Genomic DNA, 22,036 nt, shown 5'->3' with positions numbered 1-22,036 from the left:
TGGTGAAATTGAGGGGGAAAGGACTAAATTACTATTTTTTTTATATTGTTGATATTTGATCGGCAGCTATGTGTTGCTGCTGCAATCATTGACATCAAATGATTTAGGCAGAAATTAGTTAGTAATGTGGGATTTGGAATGTATAAATATAGATCGTACGGTTTGAGTTGTTGGAAGAGTGGAGTATAGTTGTGAGTTTATGATGAAATCTTTGTTTGTTAGTCCATGTGAATTCGTGGGAAAATAATTATTTTATGGCTAATTTCGATGGAATGGAGGCAATTGTTAAGGTTTAAGAATATTAGGTGTTAAATTTATATGTGTATAAGTGGATACAAGTTACAACTAAGGAAGAATAAAATTAAGGAAATTTAGTTCATAATTGAGGCTAATGATTGGAGTATTGTTGTTGGATTTTTATGAAGGATATGTAAGGTCGATGGATAGGCGATCAATGATAAGCTAAGATACAGGAATTCATAAAAGTCTTCAAAGTATAAGCAAATATAGATAGATAAGGGCATGGGGTTACACAGTTGGATTTACAATTCAAATTTTTCATTATAAGTCTGCATTTCTGGTGATATGTTTTGTCAAGGTATGAATTTGTAAGATAATAAATGATTGATTGCATCGAGTATCGAGCATTTGGAAGAACTTACACATGATTGGAGTCGGAAAGTTGGTTACTTTTGATTGTTAAAGGATCTAAGGAAGGGTTTCCCTCAGAGTTTTGATTTAGAGTGTGAAGTAAAATGTCAGGGGTTGTTGGTAAAAGGATGAGATCGGTAAGCGAGCTAGAGAAACAAGAGTCTGATATATTGAAGGGTCGAGATATTTAGAATTTTGCATCATGGGAAGAATTTGAGAAAAGTGAAGGAATAAAACCTCTCGTATAAACCCATGGGGTGTAGTTGAGGGTTGTATTGATTTTTTTTCCTATGAGTTTAGATATGATTGTGAGATGTGAAGTGGATCGGTACAGACTTACTAGGAATTCATCATTGACTTTTATAAAGATTGAGTTTTGGTTTGGGTGACAAACAATGAGGTATGGAAAATTTAGAGTTTTACGTGGGGTTAGATTGCTCAAATTATGATAGATGACTTAAGAATGATGTACAAGGTGAGATATAATTCTACATTGTTAATAAGAATTTAGAGTTGGATAAATATTACTCTATTAATGGGACTACATAAAATGTTATGACGCGTTACATAAACATTTGATGGTGAATAGAGGTTATGAGATTATAGTATACAGAATAATTTGAGTGACCAAGAATTTTCCTAAGTGTTGGCATGAGGTATGTGATGGTTTAGAATGGTAGCTAAAGCATGATATGTGGAAGTGGTGTGAAGTTGACTTTGGGTGTGATTTAATAGTTTATCTCGATGGAAAGGTACTATCAAATTTGAAATTAGTGCTATTAGACTTGCTTGGGACTCGTATTTGTCATGCAATGCTTATATAGAAAGAAAGATAGCCATAGTTTGAACATGTATTTGATAAGAGTACTTTGATACTATTGATGGTTCGGGAATAATGTAGATGATCAATGTGGTTATGATGTTTTGTTAGTATTAAGAGTGTTGACTTCAGTGGATGTGGGGTTCGATAAACCAAGTATGTGTGCAATTATAATAAGGACTAAATTGGTGATTGTGGGTAGCTAGAAAATCAAAAAGATAGAGTCAGTTGAATGAAAATGTTTGATATGGGCATTATGGAAGGAGTATCTAGAATTATTCGACCTTCGTTATGTACATTCTTATGTGACCACCTACTTCATTCTGGGTGTGGGTTAGAGTATGATTCACTTTCTACGTATGTGTGTGTTTTGCTTCTATAGGTGAGTCCCTAGTAGTGGATCGGGTGTACCGATTCTGTGATTGTCCTCCTAGTAGGGTGGCATCCTTAGTTAGACTTGTCCATTCCAGTTATGGAAGATTTGGTGTTGTTTAGGATAGTTGAAATATACTAGTGATTCTACACGCACAACCCTGCTTATGAGAATTTAGAAGAGCTTCCATGAAAATTTACAATTGTTCGATAGACTTAAGAGTTATCTCATCATTGATATCCTGTTTTGGCTATGTGTGATTGAATGTGAGGACCATTGGGCCTAGTTTTGTCATTCTTAAAGTTTGTCTATAATAGCTACTAATAGAGCATTTCGACAGTGTTGTTAGAGATTCTACATCCTTGGGTGTATCACTCAATGGTGGGTACTTGATCATTTCCATCTTTGGATCAGATGAGTTCGATTCTCCTTGATGATTACTTGATGTCTAAAGATCATATTTTTATAGCTTAAGCTCGAAGAAATATTGTGTTGTGAGGCTGTAATCTTGATAAGATCTATGATGGTTTGTGCATTATGAGTGTGTGGTGGTTGGTTCAGGTTCACTTCTCATTGTAATCAATATTGATTAAGGACTATATCATGGTTATGTTAGAAAAGGATTTGTCCCGATAATTGTGTCAAAGTCTTTGAAAACATGTTGCAGACGAGTGTAAGATTAACTTTGGTGGTTATTGGGAATAGTTTTGTTGTTAGTTGAGTTCACATACAACAATAGTTATCATTCGAGTATTGAAATGACCCCATTTGAGGCACTGTGAGGGAGGAGGTATAGATCTCCAAATTGGTTGGTTTGATGGTTTTGAGATGAAAGTTTGGGTACTAATATTTCGAAGAATCGTTGAGACATGTACCCTTTCTTACCCTTGCCGTCTTTTGATCGTTCGAGGACGAACGATGGGTAAATTGGTATCTAATGTAACGACCCGTTTGGTCGTTTTGAGTACTAGAGCTTTTTTATTTCATAAAATACTTTCCGATAGATTTTAAATGGATACTTTGGACTATTCGTAACTACAATTATGAATTTAGTGGGGTAGTTTTAATAATTATTTTAGTTGGTGGTGAAAGGAGATATATTAAAATTAATAGTGGACCACTTTTACCGCTTTTATAAGTAGCTTCATATAATAATTAGGGTTTACTAATTTTGAGTGGTTAATTAAAAGAAAAGAGGGCTTGACTGTTGGGCATAAACGGTAATGGAAAAGGTCGATTCAGGTAACCTAACTTACGCTTTCAATTTGGTTTACATATAATTATCTCTTGGTGGCTGTATGATTAAAGCTCGGTGAATATATAACAATTAGAAACTATTTGATAATTAAGATTGGATAATAGATAGTAGCGTTAGGTTGGGTTGGAGGTGAAACTGTCAGGCAAGAATTTATATTATTATTATAATGTTAGAGGAAAGAGAATTGAGGTGTTGCATCCATATATGTGTGTATATTATATTTTAATGGAAAGTAACTAACTAATTACGTGATTGTGGTTGATATATTTTGGACAGAAATAGTGGATTGACCATGTAACTAAGGGAATCTTTGTACAAGGAATTAATGATGCTATTGATTAGAATAATGATGAGTTAAGAAGGGATAAAAAGGATGAATTGCTAGTCGGAAAAGTCATGCATATAATTCTGTGATTTCTGTCTTCGTTACTCTTGTTGTTTATGTTGGAATATCCAAATTCCTCTGTTGATCAGAATTACTAATGAATACAATCACCTTCAATTATCCATCATAAGCTATATGAGATGTTGTACGTACGGCCTGTGTGTTGGGTTGAAGTTTGATTGTAAGATATCATATAATAAATCAAGTTTTGATATGTTGAGATAGGTAATTAAATATTAGGTGTATCAAATTATTTAAATTCCATTAAAGATATGCTAAGGGGAGAAATTAAGACTTACCCATAGGTTTGAACTCTAGGAAATTGACTATAGAGTGGAATGAGTTATTGGGTCTAAGCTTGATGTATATAGTAATATGGGTGTCTATAGACTCGTTAACTTATGAATATTCATACTTGATAGATTGGGATCGTTCGAAGGCATTGGAAAAGTAGCTGTTTGATTTCGGTTCTTCGGTGGAGGTAGGTTATGGTTTATTCTATTTGATAGATAAACTCTTAATAGCGATTGATATGCATTGAATGATATTGTGAAGTTCTCTATGTACTTGACTGTGTGATTGTGTGGCTTGGTTGTGTGGTTTGCGATTGGTCTAAAATCCTGAGACCGTGAGATTTATAATCTGAAAACCTCTCTATCGAAGTGATGCCTTGAATAAAGAAGGCTTGATGTAATATTATTAATGAATTGAAAAGTGGTGATAATAAATGATAAATTAATAATATTATTGGATCGGAGTGTCACGACACGGTATTTTTGGATCGGAGTGTCACGTTCCGACACGGTATTTTTGGATCGGAGTGTCACGTTCCGACACGGTATAATTGGATCGGAGTGTCACGTTCCGACACGGTAACATTAAAGGAAAAAGATATTGAATTAACCTAATGTACTCAATCTCAATGAACGCATTTCCCAAACGAGTGTGATGTGGAGGCATGAGTCCTCGTGTGTGTGCTTGATATTGTGATTGATTACGTACTTGCTTTAACCGTCACTTGTTCATATTGTTGTTTCTTATCACCTGCTAAGTGCTATAGTTGACTTTATACTATTATTCATTGTATATTAGTTTCTATTTAGGGTTGGCCGATGATACCTACTCAGTACATGTTGCCCCGTACTGATCCCTACTTGTATTTTTCTTTGTTTTCCTTTTATGGAGTGCAGCGAGTGTACCAGCAAATTTGACTAGCCCTCAGCTAGCCAGTCTCAGCATATCAGGTTTAAGGGTGAGCTATGCATTCGAGCTTGTGTTGGATTCTCTCGGTCATGACTTGATGTCCATAGTTTTCGGACACAAATTGCGTTATTTCATTTATTTCGGTGTCTTTGATACTCTTAGACTTAGTATTTAGAGATTAGATGTCCTTGATGTGATGACTTTCAGATTTTGGGGATAATATGTAATAGACTTTAGAGGTTTATTTGATTGGTTATTTTAATAAGTTTTGGAGCTTCCGCGTTATTATTGTTATTCGTAGTTGAATTATTGGTATGTGTTGGGGTTTAAATTCATTGGTCTGCCCACTTGGAGGTTAAGTGTGGGTGCCACACACGACTCAATTTGGGTCGTGACATTAATAAATTGACCAACTTTACTATTTTGCCTTTTGTTCATACTCATTCTGTCTACTTTTAATTGTCATATTTCACTTTTCAAAAGTCAATTTGACTAATTTTTAAAGTTAAATTAGATTACATTAATTCGATATTTTAAACCAAAAATTTAGATATTAACTATAGGAAAAGTACTATAAATTCCAACTCAATAACATTCTATTTATTCTGTAAAATTATTATTTTTTGACAAGAACAAGAATGTTTTTTTAAAAAATCAGAACATTTAAACACTATAAATTATTTACAACACCAAAACTCTCATATACATAAAAATGTTTAAATATCCAAACCATAGGACAGTATTATCTAAATTTTTATTTACAAAACCTTTGAAAAGCAAAAGTCAAACAAACAAACAAACAGTATAATATTATCAATAAATACATAAATATAATAACTTATTATCTAATCCCAACTTCTAACTTAACTCATTTAGTCCTTCCATTTTTTTCGTGTTTCAATTTTCAACCCCTAACTTTACATTATTGCTCTTTATACACAAAAGTTATCAAACACTGGCCTTTTTGTAAGAAAGGCACTAGTATTTTTTTTAGTAATTGTAAGAACTAAAGTTGTATATTTTGTGTATATTAATTTTAGGACTTAATATTCTATAACTAGTCCTCCCATTGGGGATCTATGTGGAATTCCTTTTCTTCGTTTGGCCGTTCTGTAATTAACAGAAGTTGGAGGGGGTGTTGACGGAATAAAACTTTGCACCTTGTTGATGGTGGTACTTCTATATCGACCATGGTTGTTGTGGCTGTAAGTGTCATCGGAGTCCAATGCTATCGCCTTCAACCGCCTCTTTGCTAATAAGTCCCTCGGCTTCTTAATGAAGTTCTTTGAGGTCCCAATAACCTGCAAAAATAGAGTTGGTATCGACTATATAAGTCATTTTGTTCTATTTGGACCAATTCAATTCACATATGTTAATGAATGTCAAAGACATGTAATACTCAAGATTTGAGTGTCATTTCCAAATTCAAGTACAAAATAAATACAAAAAAGGGTCATTGACTTTTGGTTGCTTGAATTCTTCAAATATGATGTCAGACCCGTATCAGATCCTCAAAATGCTAAAAAAGGTTATTTTTGGAAGATTTGATATAGACGAGTGAGACAACAATTTTGGAGAATTCATGTATAATAATTGAAGTTTCAATTCCTAACAACTTTTGAAATTTCCATTTTTTTTTAAAAGTTGATTATTTATGCCAAAGTTTTCCTATCAATAGACCAATCAATGTGAGTGAAATTTCCATACCTACATTTAATACCAAACGACCATTAAACCAAAATATACCTTGAAATATACGCAATTCAAGATTCTTGGACACGCCCAATTCAATTCAATGCCATTAAAAAGTCAAATAAATGCAAGAAAATTTGGCAAAGGAAAAAAAGAGTTTCTCTAGAAGGGCATTGATGTCTTATGTTAAGATGGACGAAATCTTTTAAAATGTCAACGAGTGTGTGTCAAATCCTCCAAAAGTATCATATTTTTAAAGGACCTGACAACAAAAAATTGTCTGAACAACATAACCGTAAGGTGTATGTTGCATCCTCTGAAAAATGCAGCGTGTACGCGTCGGATCCTCCAAAAATATTGTATTTTAGAGAACCCAAGTATAACATTTTTGGAGAATTCGGCAGTTGTGTTGCATCCTCCACAAATTAAAATGCCATTAAGAGTTAAATAAATGCAAGAAAAATTGGTCAAGGGGAAAAAGAAGAATTTCTCTAGAAGGACATTGTTGTTTTATGTTACTATATTATTCAGACTCGTTAAAGATACTGTCCAGTATATCGAATCCTTCAAAAGTTATGCACTTCTAGATAATCTCACACATGTGAGATATCATTTTTTAAACATTCGAGTAATATTGATTCTATGCATTTTCAGACAATCTGACACATATATGGCATTATTTTTGAACAATTTGAGTAACGTAGATTTGAAGTACCTTGCAACCAAGAGAGCAAAAATTGAAGGAATCAAGAAGGGTCCTTTCACAAACTTGACATGTATTTGTGACACCTTTGCCTGGCCTAGGTTGTGGCCTTTCATTCAAAAAGACAATCTTAGCACTGTTGATAATGTATGTTTGGACTAAAGAAATGTCCAAATACTTTTGAATCTCATTCACCCTTATCACATCATGGTATGATGACCTCCTTATCTGTCCAACCAAAAAAAGCACCCAAAATCAATCATTTCATACTTTCTAAAAGAGTATAGTTCAGTGTACTAAATTCTCGCTATAAACAAAAGAAAATATGTACATATAAGAGGGTTCGATTAAATCCTCTTTGTCAAAAAGTTACAGAGTAAATATGTTAAAAAGTATACTTGAGTATTTATATAAATTGTTGAATTCCCTTAACAAAGGCAAATGAACCTCTAGTATTTTCGATGTACGACCATAAGTTTACTAGTAAAAAACTACTAAAATTGCAAAAAAACAGTATATCTCAACTCACAACTTTAGAAGTACAAAAGTTTTCAATGCTAAAAATCTAAAATGTTGAAATTTATAGTGCAAAGGCAAATGCAGGCACTAGCCCACGATAGAATTTCTGGCTCCGCCACTGTATACACTATGTAACCATTGAAAAACATATCACAACTAAAATGGTAAAAGAATAAAATAAGTTGCATTCATTAATGTTTGCATTAGAATAGATTGTCTACATCACACTCTTTAGAGTACGATCCTTTTTCAAACCCTACGTAAATACGGAATACTTTATTATAATTTATGAAATAAGATATACCTGAATGGCAATATGGTCTTTGTGATGAGATAAACAAAGAGAACAAAGAGGGCCATTAATACAATCAAGACAATACATATTGCATTCACTCTTATGAGAATCAATATGTAACTTGCATTGAACAAAAAATCTTTCTTTAAGCAATGGCTTTAACCATGGTGGCCAATTATTTTCTTCTTCATCAGGTCCTGTAGCACCCTATACCCAAAAAAAAAAAAAAATTAGAAAATTGTCAACAAAAAAATATAAAAAAATATTGAAGTTTGGTTAGTATTTGAAGATAGTTTTGAAGTTTGAAAAAACTAATAATTTTGACCAATTTTTGATGTGAAATTTCTTATCATTTATAAAATTTCAATTTTTTTCAAGCGAAATGCATGTCCAAATATACAACTTAATTTTCCGATAACATTTTTGAATTTCAACTTCAAAAACTTATTTTTTTTAAAAAGTTTCAATCAAACCTATGTCCAAACGCCTATGAAATCAATGAAATTGGATGAGTACACTTTTTTTCTACTCACAAGATTTACTTTTTTGAGAGGAATGCAGTCCAAACACAACTTCAATTTATTTATTTTTAAAATTTCAATCCAATCTATATCCAAACACCTAAATCAATGATAAGTGAATTTTTGAAAATGAGTTTTTTAAATTTGAAAAAACATTGAGTGAATTTTCTTTTTCCCTCACAAAATTTCAATTTTTCAAATAAAATGCATGTTTGACACAACTCTAGTTTTCATATAATGTTTCTACCATGCGTGAATTTAAATTAATCAACTTTAATGCAGATATCAGACACATCTATGAAAAAAAAAAACTAAACAAAACAAAAACAAGAACTTTTAGATACCATTTCTAAAAACTTAAACTTCAAAACTCTGTTTTCTCTTCAAATTTCAATCAAATTTATGTCTAAATGCCAATGAAATTGATAAAATAATGAAAAAGAGACAAAAGGGGTTTTTGGGATTTAGTTGAAATTTACCATAATTCTTCTGTTCTTGTGTTTGATTTCAAGGATTGTAGAATCTTGATTATCAATCGCCAGTTTGAAAGACTTCTTTATTTTCAGTACTAAATTTGAAGTTCTGTTTTTTCTTCTATTTTTAGAGAGAGAAAGGTGTGTTGATTTTTGGGACTTTAGGTGGTGAGAGAGAGAGAAAATGGAAGGGTACTTGTAGTGGGAGGGGGTGGGGGTGTGGTGTTAGGGTGGTGGAAAAAAATTATTTAATATTGTATTTTTTTTATAAAAAAAATGAAGGAAAAAAGTTTCTCATACAATAAAAATATATTTTTGGTTTTCCTTAGATATTTGATATTCGTATAATAGTCTAAAAGACAAATTTTAATTTTGAGAGTAACAGGAGTTTATTTAAACTTTTTTGAACTACATGGTATATGTAAGGTATTTTTAATTTCTTTTTATGTATATATACAGTTTTGAAATTAAAAAAAAATGTAGATTTTAAACCTCTATAACTTAAGATTAGAGATTGGCTTATGGTTGAGGAGAGTTCAAAATTCACCTTGAGAATTACTTTATTGGTTGATTTTGAATCTAGATTCACCACTGATTATAGCTTAATTGAATTTGAATTCGAATTAGTAAACTTCACATTGTATTCGAGACATTTTAAATCGTGCTAATGTTTATTGATTCGATCAAATTGAATTTTCATGATGTAAAATTTATTAAAGAGAGAACGAACCTCCATCTCTCCTTTTCATTTTCAATGTGTTCTTTTGTTCTTTTTTCATTTTAAATTTAAATATTTAATATTTGATATGATTAAAACTAATCTTCCATCGGGTAGGATTTATTAAGAGAGATACGACTCCATCTTTCCTTCAATTTTCCCGTCACTTTCAATGTGTTTGTTTTTAAAGTCTATTTGGTATTTAATGTCTGGTAATTGCTATATATTGATTCGATTTGAATTTGCATCTAAACTTTTTTAAAGAAAGAACGAACCTACATCTTCCTATTCAATTTCCCTATCATTTTCAATGTGTTTAATATCATTAGCTTATTTGGTGTTTGATATTTGGTATATATTGATTTAATATTTTCATCTAGGATGTATTAAAGAGAAAACGAACCTCCATTTCTTAGTGATCATTTTCAATTGTTACATATTATTCCTTTAAGGCATTCAATTCCTCCTTTTAAAGAAAATATATATTGTATTAGTTGTAGTTTCACAAAATAATCATGGCCTAATCTCTTTTTTTTTTTAAAAAAAACATATGATTATTTGGGTGGGGGGATTTCAATAGTGAGTTGGCATATTATTCTCTTTTTGTAAATTTGGTATCTTTACTCCATTATTGACCATTAAGAAGTTGTTAAAGTAGGCATATAGTATATAAAATATGAAGAACAAATATTCTTCGCAATCTTATATTAACCATTGTTTAAATTAGGAATATCTCTTCTAATTAATTACTTCATTTATTTTATCCTTTTCCTTGAAAGAAATTTCTAGTTTAGAGGACCATTACCTAACATTAGTTTTAGAAAAATGTATGAAAATATCAAATAAAATTGTCACCACTAATTAAATGCAATTGTTCAAATTGACATGTTTATTTGTTGAGCAAATTAATAACCACATATTTTATTTTATTTTCTGGTTTTAAAAGTTGGCCATTCGAATCAATTCTTTAGTTTAGGTCATTGATTAAGAAAATACTATATCTCCTTTTGTGACAGTTCAATCCACCTCATGAAAATAAAATATTTCAATCATTGGTGCAATTTGCTCATTTATTTAGCATGGAAAAATAATGGTCATCTTAATTAGAGTTATTAAATCTTAAGTATAATATCATTTTGGTCCTTCAATTATAAGTAAATTATAATTTTAGTTCATATGATATTTGACTAAGCATTAAAAAAAGCGAAAGGATTAATGCACTCTGTTGCTTCTCCTCCTTTCTTCTTACTTTTTTTCCGTGCCAAAAGTTAATTCAATTTTCGAAGAATTTGAATGGAATTTTGCAAATTCTTCTTGAATTGAAAGATCATTTTTGAGATCTTCGAACATATTTGAGGTTAAACCTTCAATTAGTTGGTGCATTTTTTTTATATCCATTTGCTTGTGGATATGCATAATTTTTTCATAAATATTAACAGTCTTCGTCACTTAATTATTCGTTACTTCAAATTTAAAGATATTATAATTCTATAAATAGTCAAATAACATATTTTCTACATAAATGAACGATAAAAAAATTAATTAATAAAAGATTAAATATCCCGAATCATATATCACAAAGGCAAAAATACAATTACAAATAACTTAGGGATCAACACTGCTATTATTCCTAAGAGATAAGGGATTAAATTTTTAAGGGAAAAAAACAATTGACTTAGAAAAACAATTGACCAAAAGTAGAATTACAAATAACTCATTCATGTCATGATTCATGATTGTATACTAAAATAAACTATTATGTAAATAGAATACCTTATAAATTACAAATATACACTAGCTTCTTGAAATATTTAATTTAACTAAAATTATGTAATCACTCACTTATCACCGAAGGATATGAGAGGATGGATAGAATTCTTAGTTAGAGTCTGGAGTTTGGTCTCTAAAAATTATGAATGCATTGAGTGTGAGAGGATAGATATAATTTTTAGCTAGAGTCTCGAGTTTGGACTCTGAAAATTATGAATATCTTGGTAGATATCATTTTTTCTATTTAATGAACTGTACTGTACGAATGACAAATTTAAATTAGTTTATACGTGTTTAGATGTCAATTATACATATTTATGGATAAGAAGAGATGGGAATGCCATTGTTAAATGAAGTAAGTGTTAGTTAGTTCCTTGCAAATGATATGAGCATATCATCTTGTTCAGTTTTTTTCTCTTTCTTTTTATTTACTCAAAAGATGACATAAGAATCTTTAGTTTTCTATTTATTAATTTATTATAATATTGGAAGGCTTATAATTTGTTAGTTATAGTCAATTTTTTCTCTAATAACATCATTTCTTTGGATATATTTTGACTGCAATAGAAATACAAATATAATATGAAAATCAGTTCTAGAAAACATATTCTTTATAGTAAAAAAAAAAATATTTTTATATAGAAAATGACGATTATAAAAAGGTCTGATTAGGATATATATGTTTTTTTTTGTTGCCAATTTCCAAGAGAATATTATTAGAGCTCAATAATTTGGGTGGCTTATCTAAAGTGACAACATAACAGAGTGGGAGAAGTACATTTAACATCATAAGCCAGATATTATCCAATAATGCATCAGCTTTTCTGATTCCATTTTTTTTTTAATAAAATAAATTTTAATAATAGGCTGGAGAAATCCACATTATATCATGTCATAATTGCTAAATCCAACATAAAGAGCACAAAATAGAGTGCTACAACTAATACGATAATATTATGTTATTGAATGTACCATATTAAACATAAATTTAAATTAGTCAGATTAATGAATTTAAATATCAGATAATATGTAACATCTCGCAAATTGAAAGAAACTAGAAAAGAGCTGGAATTAGAAAGAGTGATTTTTGGAAATAATAAAAATCTGGAAAATTGGTTAAGTTAAGTTTGAGTTTTTGGTCAACTTCAAACGACTATAACTCCTAGCTCAGGATTATTTAGGTGTATTTCCAGATATCGTAGGAAATATCCTGGAATAATCTTTCCAACACCGCCGAGTTTGCGCGATTCTGAGTTCGTATGAGTAGTTATGCCCATTGGAGGTTGGGATGTTCAAATAAGGAAAGTTCAATCCGGATTTTAGGACATTATGGTCTTTTCACCACCCAATTAAGTTAATTCGTTTTTAGCAATTAAATTGGGGTCTGAATTGGTTCAGTTTAGACTATTGAAAATTTACGCTAGGGTTTTTGGAGAAAGAACGCAAGAGGAGAAAAGAGGAGAAAGAGCAAAATTCGTCGTTCTTGAAGGTTTCGCTTGTGGATTTCAACAAGGGTTGATCCCTACAAGGTATGTGAGTCTTTCATAGCGTTGGGTTCGTTCACCCACGCGCCAATCATGTTATTTCAGTGAAGTTTGTTCTTGAAATTGGCCTTCGTTCTTGAGTTAGGTTGAGATTGAGGAGTTCCTTGAGATTAAAATGTTGTTTCATTGAGTTGTTTGATTTAGATTCTTGTGTATACATACTAGGTATCTGAATCTAAAGGCAATTCGAGAAAAAGAACCGAGTTTAGGGAATTGGGATTAGAAAATGAAGAAGGAACAAATCGGGCAGAAATTGGGTACTAGGTCCACGTCGCGGACCTTTTCCTCAGAAGTGTAACTTTCTCTTCGCGTCGCGGAGAGGTCACAGACCTCTTTGCCTCAAAAGTTATTTCGCAACCAAATATTTAAATGCGTCTCCGCGTGCGGACCTGCTTTCAGATAATGATTTCTTGATCATTTCTCATGTTTAGCTATCTAAAATCATTCCTAAACATCATGAGATCTTTCCTATCGTAAATCACCATCCTTGAATCCATAATTCAATTTAAGGAAAGTTAAGAGTCAAGTCAAAAGAAGTTCATAAAGTTTTCTAAAAGTCTTTTACAAATGTTGTAACTTTGTTTTAAGACTTGAGTTTTGAGTTTTGAGTTAAGTAAAGAGTAAAGTTTGAAGTTCATTTCTTCAAAAGAGTATATCGGGACTATGTATTCCCAAAGAGTAAATGTTTTCACATTTAAACAAGAAAGGAAACTGAGATTTCCAAAAGAGCCTTTGAACTATTTTTCAGTAAAGAGTAAGAGTAAAGTTCATTCTTCAAAGATTATACGGGAACTAAGTATTCCAAATAGTTAAAATGTTTTCACATTTGAGCAAGAAAGGAAATTGAGATTTTCAAGAGAGCTTTTAAGCTAAGTTTTTGAGTAATTATCTGAAACCAAAGAAAGAGTTTTGTTTTTACAAACATATGAGCTAAGTATATTTTGGGAGTAGTATTGAGCACCGATATGGGGACGAGTTTGAGTTCAGATAACTCATGTCTCCATAAACCATGTAGTCATCATGGGTAGCAAAGGATCATACTTTTTAGATGACTCCTTAAGATGTTTTTAGCATAGACTAGTGGATCCACTTAGTTAAGCGTTCTATATGACGGCAAAGTATATGACAGTTCTGGCAGCGTGGGCAAGACGATGTATCACTACTTAGGCTCATAGTGGTGGTTGTCGATTGGAGAAGCTCCTACATAAACTATATTACTTTATTATATGAGTAAAGTTGAGTTTGTTATTGCATTTTATTTAACGAACTAAATTATTTTCTACTGTTTTAAAAGCTTTCTATATATTGCATGTGTTTTATTGTTTATATTGAGTTAAGTTATTCAGGAGTTGAGCAAAGCCAATGTAAGTGTTTCTTTCATATTCTTTTCAAGCTTAAGTTATGTTTAGCATTCCAACTCGCATACTCGTACATTCAATGTACTGAGCCAATTGTCTTGCATCTTATTATGATGCAGACGCAGGTAATCAGGATCAGCATCCAATGCCTCGTTGATCCAGTTGAGCACTTAGAGTCAGTTGGTGAGCCTCCTAGCTTTCCGGAGGATCCTTTTTATTGCTTAGTATTTTAGTTCATTAGGATGTTGTGGGTCTTGTCCCGACGTCCATCTCAGTTGTTTAGAAGCTTCATAGACAGAGTTAGTGATTTTAGTTCATGAGTCTTTACTTTTTCCTTTTCAGTTAAGTTAAGACTTGAGTTGCCACTTTGACATTGAATGTTATTATAATACATTCTAAGTTATATTTTGAGCAGTTTAGTTTACTTGTTTTAAAAGTATTTATCTTGAGTAAAGTCTTCCGCTGATTAAGTAAACCAGACCAAGGGTTTGCTTGGGTCCAACAATGGTTTTCGAGTGCCAGCCACGTCCAGGGTGTAGGCTCGGAGCATGACATAATAAATATATCAAAATATTCTAATTTAATGACAACTTGAAGGAAAAAAGAAGAGGAATTATTTTTAAAATATTGGTTGTTAAAAGAAAGAAATTATTGCTAAGGAAAATCATATGGGAACTTTGGACTTTTTTTTCTCTCTTTTCTTAAATAAGTTAGCTACAATGACGCATTATTATTTATTCTCTTGTGATACATAGTCTTGTAGAATAAATTCTTGTAATCAAAAGCTTGAAAGGTACTTTTAGTTGACAAAGAATAAACATTTTTACACCTACCAAAATTAAAGGTTTCTTATGCATATATGTAAGGAAACTTTGCAAATTGTATATGTAATTAATTGATCATCACAAGCATCTAGGATTGTGACAACATAAATAGTATGCTTTCAGCGTTAATCAAATGTTTCGAAATTAGTGGTACAGAAAATTGACCCATTTAATGATTTTTTTTCATGCAACATGAATCTAAATTATTCGCAAAAGTCGAACACACCGATGGAAGGGGGCATAAATGGTCGCAAGAGTTGAAAAGTATAGTTGAAGGAGAAAAATGCCTTTCGACAAAGAATGTTGGAGAGAATATTGGGAAATAATTTAAAGGTATTTAATGTATTTAAATTCCATTGCAAAATGGAAAACAAAGTGACTTTCGAAATTGAAGATAATCCGTAATTGTTATTACCTCTGCAGGTCATATCCTCTATCCTTCTGGTGAGTTTTCTATGGTGACCACTTTGTGCGTATTAGGTAAACTTTCACTGTGTAATAGCCTGCTAAGCACACAGGAAATGTAAACCGCATTAGGCAAATCCTATGAACCATGCTTGACTCAGAAGACATTATTGAGGGAGGATCAATCCCAGATCATCTGTTCCTTGAGTTTATGGACAAAATCTTGTAATCAAATATTTGTATATGTTTGTGTCATACATATCACTTTATCATTTTTTCTTTAGAAATTACATTACAAGTGCCAATCAATACGCAACATGCATCATAACTCAAGAAAAAGACCCCCCCCCCCCCCTCCCAAATGTCCTCTTCCTAGGAGCAAAGCATAGGCTTGCAAATGGTTCTAGTAATAATTTGTGTTTGATCAAAATTGATTTTGAAAGCGTTTATAAAAAAAAAAAATCTTTTGGGTTGTGAAAAAACAAACTTTTGGATTCTTTTCACTTGCTTTTGACGGGTTGAGAAACATTCATAAAAAGGCATAATATGGTTCTTATTGAAGTAAAAATAGTCAAAATGTTAGAATCATGATGTTGATTTTTCCTCCTAATAAATGGCTAATGCCTACATATTCAAAAGAACAAACTTATTCACATTTCACACCCAATAATGCTTAATTGCGTATCCTAAATAACTAAAAATTCGTCTTTTACATATGGTAAAATTTTCATCAATTTTGCGATGCATATTAATAAATGGTTAGTGATATAGTTCAAACAGAAAACTTAAATACGATAATTCAAATAGGAAACTCTCAAAAAAGCTATAACAAGTGTGCTTTTGATCATTTTTTTTTTATAAAAAAATTCTAATTAATTCCTTTAGTTATCCACGTAGAGTGTCATTTGATACCATTTTTAAACAAAAAAAAGGAGAGTGTAGACCAGGCCCCATCAAATACTAGTTGAGATATATTTTAATAAATAACTGATAATGATTCAGATAAAATTTGAAACACTTAATTGCTCAAATAAAAAACTCACAAAAAATGATACTTTCAAATGTATTTTTGATTATTATCCCTTATATTTATTAAAAAAAAAAGGTGATAGTTGACTTCCCTTATTGCTATGTGGAGTATTTACGAAGGGTATAGTCCACAAAATTAAATGGAAGACTTTGTAAGAACAACACAAAGGTTAAATATCGGAGAAGACAAAGATAAATAAGATTCATATATTCTTAATTGAAAGTTTCTAACTCGAATTTTAGAAATGGAAAAATCTCATATAATGATAGTGAATACTTCTCTTTTTAATAGCTCTACACAAGACAAATCTAAAAGGTCAGAGTATACTAATTATCTAATTTTAAGATTAATATCTAGACCATCTCTCTTGTGGGTAAATTATTAATTTATCCATATTATAATAACTTTAATCATATGATGTCTAAAGTTTTATATGACTGAATTGAATCACTTTTGCTTGAAATTCAGCCATTCATGCATAGACGAGTACAACCATTTTTGCCTATTTTTCTATTGGTTTGACTAGCGTGCCTTCTTAAATAACGGCGGCTAAATAACATATTTCGTAAAAAAATATTAAAAAAATCTCAAACAATCCCAAATTTGACTTATAGTCTAAATGAACTATGATTGTCATCTAAATAAAAAAAAACAATGAAAACCCCCAAAGGGAATAGCACACCAAAAATGACCTCTTATACAATTCTTTTAATTTATTTTTTAAAAAAAGAACCTTTATTTTCTTTACCATGAATGGACCCCCTCAAATATAATCCAAAATTATTAAAATAAATAAAGGGAAATGGGAATCCTATATTTTGTTTTTGTTTTATTTTATGTTCTTTTGCATATTATAACAATTGCTTTTTTTTTTCTTGAAGTTTCTCTAGACTCTATAGTTCCAATCAAATCATTCCATTTATTAGCTTGCTTATTTAAATTTCTTATAATAATTTATATGCTGTTAGTTATTTTTTTCAACATTAAATTAACCACAATATTTAAGAGGAAATTATAACTTTATATTTATTGATTTCTTAATGACATAAAAAAAGCTAAAACATCAATTAACACGAGAGGAAGGAATTATTAGTATAACATGAGATCATCTTTGAAATTTATAAACTTTAAATTCTGAATTTGTCCTTATATATATTCTCTTTTTTTATATTACTTGACTTCTATATAAATATATATTTCATTTTATTTGTCCAATTTAGAATGTGAACAATTATTATAATTTTCTTTTTCTATTTCTACTTTTATTAATATTAAATAATTATATAAAATAATAATAATCAAATTTAAAAATATATTTTAAAAAATTGAACTTTTAAAAGTTTATCATTGTGACTATTCCTTAAATACGATTCCTAAAAGAGGCTATTTCTGCAAAGTGAAAGCCTTTTTAACTTCTTGGGCAACATTTGATCAGCTAAAGAAGAGCAGACTTCTATTGGGCCCAAAGTTATCTTATCTCATGGGTCAATGAAGATGAATTCGTGATTGAATTTAGTTAAGCTTTCTCTTGGATTTTCATAACCCTGGTGTCTGAGTTAAAATATATATTATGAGAGATACGAAAATAGATCGAGGAATCTATTTTTTTAGCCAAGAAAAAACATTTCTAAAACAATGGTGTAGAAGGGAATTCTTCCTTAAATTAAGCTTAAAACCCATGGGTATATTGAAAGCCCAAATTTGATATGTTTTGTAAAAAATATTTATGATTAGTAAAGGGAAAATTGTATATAATAGCAAACTATTAATTCAAATTAAATGCTATAAATATAGTTTGATTTAATTGTACCTCATAGCAAACTATTGCTATTTAACCTCTCTCCTGGTGAATCTCCCTCGCCACTCTCGTTCTCTCCCTCTCCTCTCTCATTTTTTATACAAACGCAAGTGTATAAAGTACGTTTGTGTTTGTATAAAGCGAGAGAAAATTGTATATATACATATATTTTCGTTCCCCTCTCTCCCCTCTTCCAGATCTCGCTCGCCACTCTCCCAGATCTCGCTCTCTCACTCGTCTCTCTCACTTTATACAAAACCCGCAAATTGTATAAAATGCGTTTGTGTTTGTATAAAGCGAGAGAAAATTGTATATATACATATATTTTCGTTCCTCTCTCTCCCCTCTCCTAGATCTCGCTCGCCACTCTCCCAAATCTTGCTCTCTCACTTCCCTCTCTCACTTTATACAAAAACGCAAATGTATAAAATGCGTGAAAATTGTATATATACATATATTTTCGTTCTCCTCTCTCCCCTCTCCTAGATCTCACTCGTCACTCTCCCAGATCTCACTCGCCACTCTCCCAGATCTCGCTCGCTCACTCGTCTCTCTCACTTTATACAATTGATCTTTTTGTATATGTATACCAAAGCAGATTATACAACTGCTTTCTTTTGTATATGTATAGCGAAATATACATATTTATGTTTGCTATGGAGCGCAATTATGCAAAGTTTGTTATAGCATACAAATATGAATTTTGTGTTTGCTATATGTGAAAGTTGCTCATTAGTAAATACTTCCTCCGTCCACTTTTATCAGTTATATATGCATGCCACTTAAGAAACAACTATTAATTATTGTACTGTCTTAGATCTTTGGAATACGATTTGAGGAACAAATAATTAATATTGAGGATAGAATAGAAGAAAGATAATAATTTTCTCTTGATATGTTAAAAATGACAATTAAAAATGAGTTTTATTTTTGAAATAGTGAACAATAAAAATGAACAAAGTAAGTAAAAGTATCTATATATTTAGTAATATGAGGTCTTATTTATGTATGGTTAGTGATTTTTCCATCTTTTCATCAATCTTATTTTTATCCTCTACTTATCTAGGAGGGTTTGTGAAAGTATCCTTGGGTTTCATAAAATTAGTTTGCACAAGAGTACCCAACATTACCACCTTCCTTTTGCAAGTAGGAGTTGTTTTTTTTTAAAAAAAAATTATTTGGTGTCTGATACTCGTATTGAAGTCTGACTATTTCGCATTTGCATTAGGTAGGACTTCATTTAAAGGCAGCGCTCCTTACCAAGGATTTTTTCATACCTAGGGTTCGAATCCAAAACCTCTAGTTAAAAGGAGGAACTGCCCTATCCACTGCACTACATCCGTTGGTGGTAAGTACACAGAAGTTGTTGTTCATACCATGTAAGCTTCTCTTTGTTCAAAACGAGTTTTTTTTCTTTTCAAAAATGTGTTTTGAATAACTTGCAACTACTTGCAAGTGAAAACTCAATACTTGCTTTAAGATCATCACTAATTAAGTGGCTATTAAGTTTCTTTAGAAGAAAGTATAAGTTGAGTTCTTGAGTAAACTTTTAAATTAGTTCAACAAGCTTTTAAGCATTTTTTTTTCTTTTTAAGTTAGGTATGCACTTAGTAAAAATACCAACCGCATCTATAAGTTAAAATCATTCGAAAAATATAAGTTGGTCATGTTCAATTTAGGATTTTTTAAATTTATACGAAATTTTCTTTTGACCAACACTTCTAATATTTATTGTTGATATTCTTGTTAAGAACATATTTTAACTCCCTCTTATTTTCATTTTTTCAATTTGCATTTTCATTTAATCAACTTATTTTATGTTGGTTCTCAGCCTACTATAATCTTATCATGTGGGACTGGTAATATGATCAAGTTTATATAAATGGAATTATGAGATCAAATATGTTATATGAGAGTGAACATTATTGTGCTTCTATCATATAAAACTAGACAAAACTAAAAGTGATTATATTCTCTAACTATGTAGTTCAAATGATTCGTTATCTAACATTTTTCGTATCTTGTTCATGTTCAATTAGTACTGATGAAAAACTTATCCTATTAAAATGTCGAATAAATCAATCCACCTTGATTTTCAGCGGTGACAGAGCAAGAGTATCGACTGCGAAATTGATCAAATTTTAGTAATTTAGGTCAATCCAGTGTTTTTTTTTATATTAAAATTCATCAACTTGAAAAAAATTCAAGATTCATACCTTTTGAATCCTGACCCCACCTCCAATTTTCAATGTTTTTCTCATATAATAATCCGATGTCATATTGCTACTACCAAATCCTATTAGTGCAAGATAAATGCTGCCTTTGTACCAATAATTATATCTACAGATTTTGACCCTAAGTTAGAGTTGATTATTTTTCAAACCTAAAATGAAAAAAGAAATAGTAAAAAAGATTTATAACATTTTTTAAATTAGAAATAGTAAAAGGTCAAATAAGAATCAAGATGCCAAAATCCTTTCTTTTTCAGGTTAGTACTACAAAATCTTAAAATAGATTTTTTTTTTATGACAAGTCAATTGTTATTATTTTAATTTTTAAAAGACATGATTGTACTGTTCTTGCAATTTGTTTATTTGCTACTTCTATTTCTTCATATATATATATATATATATATTGTTTTTTTACTTTTTTGAACTCCAAATTTTGTTACTTCAAATTTCAGGATAGTGTTATTAAGTTCAATTGATGTAACTTTAATTTCATGATAATATCATAAAGTTTAATTCATATAAAAAAATTTCAAACTCCCGAACAATTGCCTATACAGGTAAAGTCATAGAGATACCGTTTCTGAGACATCTCTAAATCAAGAAAATATAGTCAAACAAACTTTAAAGATCGAATTCATCAAACACAACACTCAAGCTACCTTGATTTTTACTTACTTTTTAACATTTACATTTAACTTTTTAACATATGATATAACACCACATGAAAATCGATTCTACTGAAACTCAAGTGTCATAGTAAAATATTTTTATAAAGAATGATTGTTATTACTATTAAGATGTCGGCTCCAATGTTTTTTTTTTTAATCATAGAAAAATCAATCTGTGTATTAATAATAATTAAAAAAAACTTTAACCTAGAAATGGTATGGTCAAATTCAAAAAACTTTTTCTTTTCTTTTCCAATTATTAGTAATACAAAATCTTACAATAGATTTCTTTAGTATTATCACTTTCGAAGAGTCAATTTTTGCATGTGAAGAAGTCAATGTGTACTGCCCCTTGCATTAATTTATTTGGTATTCGATTATGATCTTTCCCATATCGATATCAATGGTGGTGGAATGGTTTGATTTTTTTTTTAAAAAAATATTTATCAGCGATAATAGATTTGAGTTTAGAAATGGAAAAAATCACGTTGCCCCCTTCAAAATGGACCCAATAATATTTAAACTTTAATTTACTCAAATCTCAATACGAATATTGAACATTGAAATGAGAAACAAAAAAAAATTAAAAAACATTTACTATGTATTCATTTCACTTTGAGTTTTTAGTTTTATGCACTTACCTTTTAGATTATTACCAATTCATTTTCAGTGTAGATATTTTTATTGTTTCCTAGGGGACACTTGTTTTTTTAGTGTAGATATTTTACCTATGATTTACCTTTTAAGTAAATTAATGATTTTTATATCGTCAGTACATGAGATTTGAACTCAAGTTT

The 22,036-nt window shown here is 30.5% G+C and overlaps 2 protein-coding genes across 2 annotated transcripts in view; one reads left to right on the top strand and one right to left on the bottom strand.

Annotated features, from left to right (window-relative positions):
- The window catches only part of LOC125814483 (NADH dehydrogenase [ubiquinone] 1 alpha subcomplex subunit 6-like), a 520,085-nt gene that overhangs the window by 70,857 nt on the left and 427,192 nt on the right, over positions 1–22,036 (top strand). The gene's annotated exons all lie outside the window — the stretch shown is intronic.
- Positions 5,722–10,020, bottom strand: LOC125814708 (protein RGF1 INDUCIBLE TRANSCRIPTION FACTOR 1-like). Its single transcript, XM_049494178.1, has 5 exons — positions 10,015–10,020; positions 8,900–9,052; positions 7,909–8,106; positions 7,098–7,313; positions 5,722–5,991 (listed from the first exon to the last, which is right to left on the bottom strand). The coding sequence occupies exons 1-5, from the start codon at positions 10,018–10,020 to the stop codon at positions 5,734–5,736; spliced, it is 831 nt and encodes a 276-aa protein (XP_049350135.1). The 3' UTR covers positions 5,722–5,733.

The sequence above is a fragment of the Solanum verrucosum genome, unplaced genomic scaffold, assembly GCF_900185275.1.
Source record: "Solanum verrucosum unplaced genomic scaffold, falcon-dt-bn FXZP01000268.1, whole genome shotgun sequence".
In the NCBI taxonomy this organism is placed as follows: Eukaryota; Viridiplantae; Streptophyta; class Magnoliopsida; order Solanales; family Solanaceae; genus Solanum; species Solanum verrucosum.
Note: the sequence above shows the minus strand (reverse complement) of the source record. Positions and strands in the feature narration are given on the sequence as shown.